Below are 2,881 nucleotides of genomic sequence, written 5' to 3' on the forward strand. Positions count from 1 at the left end.
TAGCAAAACAAAAGTTTTGCCAGGCAGTTACTTGACCCCGCCTCCTGTGGAAAGCAAATCCGAGATCACCCAGTATTATTTAAACAGACTCCTTGTGGGAGGTCTTAACCCCACCCTACATGAACCATCATTGGCTTTCTAAGCACTGTTCTAAACCCTCTGTATCTTATTTTGTCTTAATAACAAATCTAAAAGGAACATGTTATTATCATCCCCATTTTAGAGATGAGGAAACTTGCCCAGGGCTTAAGGTGCTAAACCAGAATTTGGACTGAGATAGTGTAAACCTAGAGCATGGAGAGATATTTTGATAATTCTCACTCCAAAGGGATTAAAATTGTCCTCCATTTTATCTGGCTGAATCAATTTGCTGTACACCTGAAACTAACACAATACTGCAAATCAACTATACTTTAAAAATAAATAAATAAAAATAAAATTGTCTTCCAGCAAATACACGTCTCTTTCTAGGATGAAATTTTACTGCTAAGAAATATGATGTTCTCTATTTCTTCTCTAAAGGGGATTTTGCATTTTGGCTTATCCCTAGTTCCTCTCCTCCACTCTGGCCTACGGGATGAGAGGTCACTATAGATAGGAATGGCCACACACCCTCCTTCAACAGCCCAGGAGTGTTGATGTGGCCAGAACTGGGTGAGGTCACGCCGAAGCTGCTTTCTACTCCTCCGTGTTCAGGTACTCTGCCCCTTTTTCTCCAGATCCGGGAAGCCTTCCAGCTGGGGGCAGCTGGCCACCTCTCCCTGCTCCCCCAGCAGAGGAGCTGGTGGGAGATGTGGAATTCTGGCCAAAGCAGCTCCAGGACACCCAGGGCAAGAGAGGACCTCCCTTTCTCTCCCCTTCCCGTGATCACATGTTATGTGCATTTTGCTAACCTCCAAGGGCTATTTGGTGAAAATAGCTTGCAAAGAGATAACAAGGACTTGGTTGGGGTTCGAGCATCAGTGCTATAGTGGCTTTCTCTGCTGCTTATAGAAAGAAAGGTTCTTATAGACAAAGGCTCACTCTCCCCAGCAACCCCGGAAAAAGGGTGGCCTGGGCAATTCCCCACCCCTTCCTCACATGACCTTGTTTTCCTATGGACCGAGACCAAGATGCTCCTCCCACCCGTCTCCTCCTGGAAGCCAAGCCCCCTTTTAATCTGTATAAGGTCCACTCCCCTGGGATAGAGTGATTGCAGAAACTGCCTTTTCTCTCTCAGAGACCAAGCTAGAGACCCAGGTAAGCAGCCCAAGAGGCACACAGGAGCTGTTTTTGCTTAAGGGTTGGAGAGGGGTGAGCCAGGGTGGGTGAGGCTAGCCTGAGAATCGGGCCAGGCAGACGTGGGCAGGGGGCAGAGCTGGAGTCAGGAATGGAGCACATAGGCTGCAGAGAGCCCATGGGGCTGGAGAAGGAGCAGCCCCCAGGTTGGGGGAGGAGAGCATCTCTCTTTGGAATACCATGGCACCTCTTTATGGTGCCAGTGTAAAACACTGGGGCTGAGTTTCCCGTGTGTTGTAGGACAACAGGGCTCTGTCCACCGTGATCCTGGATGAATACTTGGTGGTTATCTCAGGGATACAATTTGGCATATTCAAAATTTGGATTATTTATTTAATGGTTTATTCAAAAGCATCTTCTAATGAGCCATGTGAGCGCTGGGTACAGAGGTGTTTTATGTTTCAAAGGTATTTCGTATCAAAAATGTTTCTGTAGTCAAAGACAGGGCTACTAGGATTTTAGGTCATTTCTGGGGTCACCACCCAGAGGGGAGGACGGCCTCTCTGTAGGGAGTGGGAATCAAATGTTTGTGGAGAAGAGTATATGTGATTGTCTCGTTACTTGGAAAAGCTCGCAGGAAGAGGGACATCTTTCTGGTTGACCTAGAGACTGTGAGCCAGGGAGGCTACAGGTGGGAGCTGGGGTTCTCTTTCTAAGGCGATGTTATTCCTCCTCTCCCCCTTTTCTCGGGCAGGCTCCTCCAGGAAAGTGAGACCACCATGGCTCCGAAGTCCCTGGTCCTGCTGCCATGGCTGGTCTTGGTGCTGCTGGTGCTGGGGTGGGTCCAGCCTTCCCTGGGCAGGGAATCGCCGGCCATGAAGTTCCAGCGGCAGCACATGGACTCCGGCAACTCCCCAGGCAACAACCCCAACTACTGCAACCAAATGATGATGCGCCGAAAAATGACCCAGGGACGGTGCAAGCCGGTGAACACCTTTGTGCACGAGTCCCTGGAAGATGTCAAGGCCGTTTGCTCCCAGAAAAACGTCCTCTGCAAGAATGGGCGGACCAACTGCTATGAGAGCAACTCCATCATGCACATCACAGACTGCCGCCAGACGGGCAGCTCCAAGTACCCCAACTGTGCCTACAAGACCAGCCAGAAGGAGAAACACATCATCGTGGCCTGTGAGGGGGACCCGTACGTGCCAGTCCACTTTGACAATTCTGTGTAGGTCTCTACCTGAAGCCAGAGATGCCCCACTTCATCGCGTCTCCCCCTCTTGCTTCCTTGCCCCGCAGGCAAGAACTCAAGTTAGTTAGGGCTCTTACCTTCCCCCCTCCTCCACGCACACACACACACAAGCACATGCTTCCCTGGCTTGAGGGCAATCACTCAAGTTAATTAGGACTCTTATCCAACACACACACACACACACACACACACACACACACACACACACGCGCCCCTGGCCTGAGGCTTGCCCCTGCGTGGCTTGGGGGGTGAGGAGAGGGTTGTGAGATGGGGCCTATGTTAACCACTTCACTGCTTCTTTCAATAAAACACAGTTGCAACCACTTGAATTCCTGATGCTGTCCCCATCCAGGTGCTGTCTGTGTGATCGCTCTCCTGACAGGGGTGAGAACCGTGAATCTGGTTAGC

The 2,881-nt window shown here is 50.3% G+C and overlaps 1 protein-coding gene across 1 annotated transcript; it reads left to right on the forward strand.

The window, feature by feature from the left end:
* The first annotated feature begins 1,142 nt into the window (after window positions 1-1,142).
* Window positions 1,143-2,802, forward strand: LOC137759013 (ribonuclease pancreatic). The gene is made up of 2 exons (XM_068534942.1): window positions 1,143-1,239; window positions 1,973-2,802. The coding sequence occupies exon 2, from the start codon at window positions 1,998-2,000 to the stop codon at window positions 2,451-2,453; it is 456 nt and encodes a 151-aa protein (XP_068391043.1). The 5' UTR covers window positions 1,143-1,239; window positions 1,973-1,997; the 3' UTR covers window positions 2,454-2,802.
* The last annotated feature ends 79 nt before the right edge of the window (window positions 2,803-2,881 follow it).

Source organism: Eschrichtius robustus, chromosome 1 (genome assembly GCF_028021215.1).
Source record: "Eschrichtius robustus isolate mEscRob2 chromosome 1, mEscRob2.pri, whole genome shotgun sequence".
Classification (NCBI taxonomy): domain Eukaryota; kingdom Metazoa; phylum Chordata; class Mammalia; order Artiodactyla; family Eschrichtiidae; genus Eschrichtius; species Eschrichtius robustus.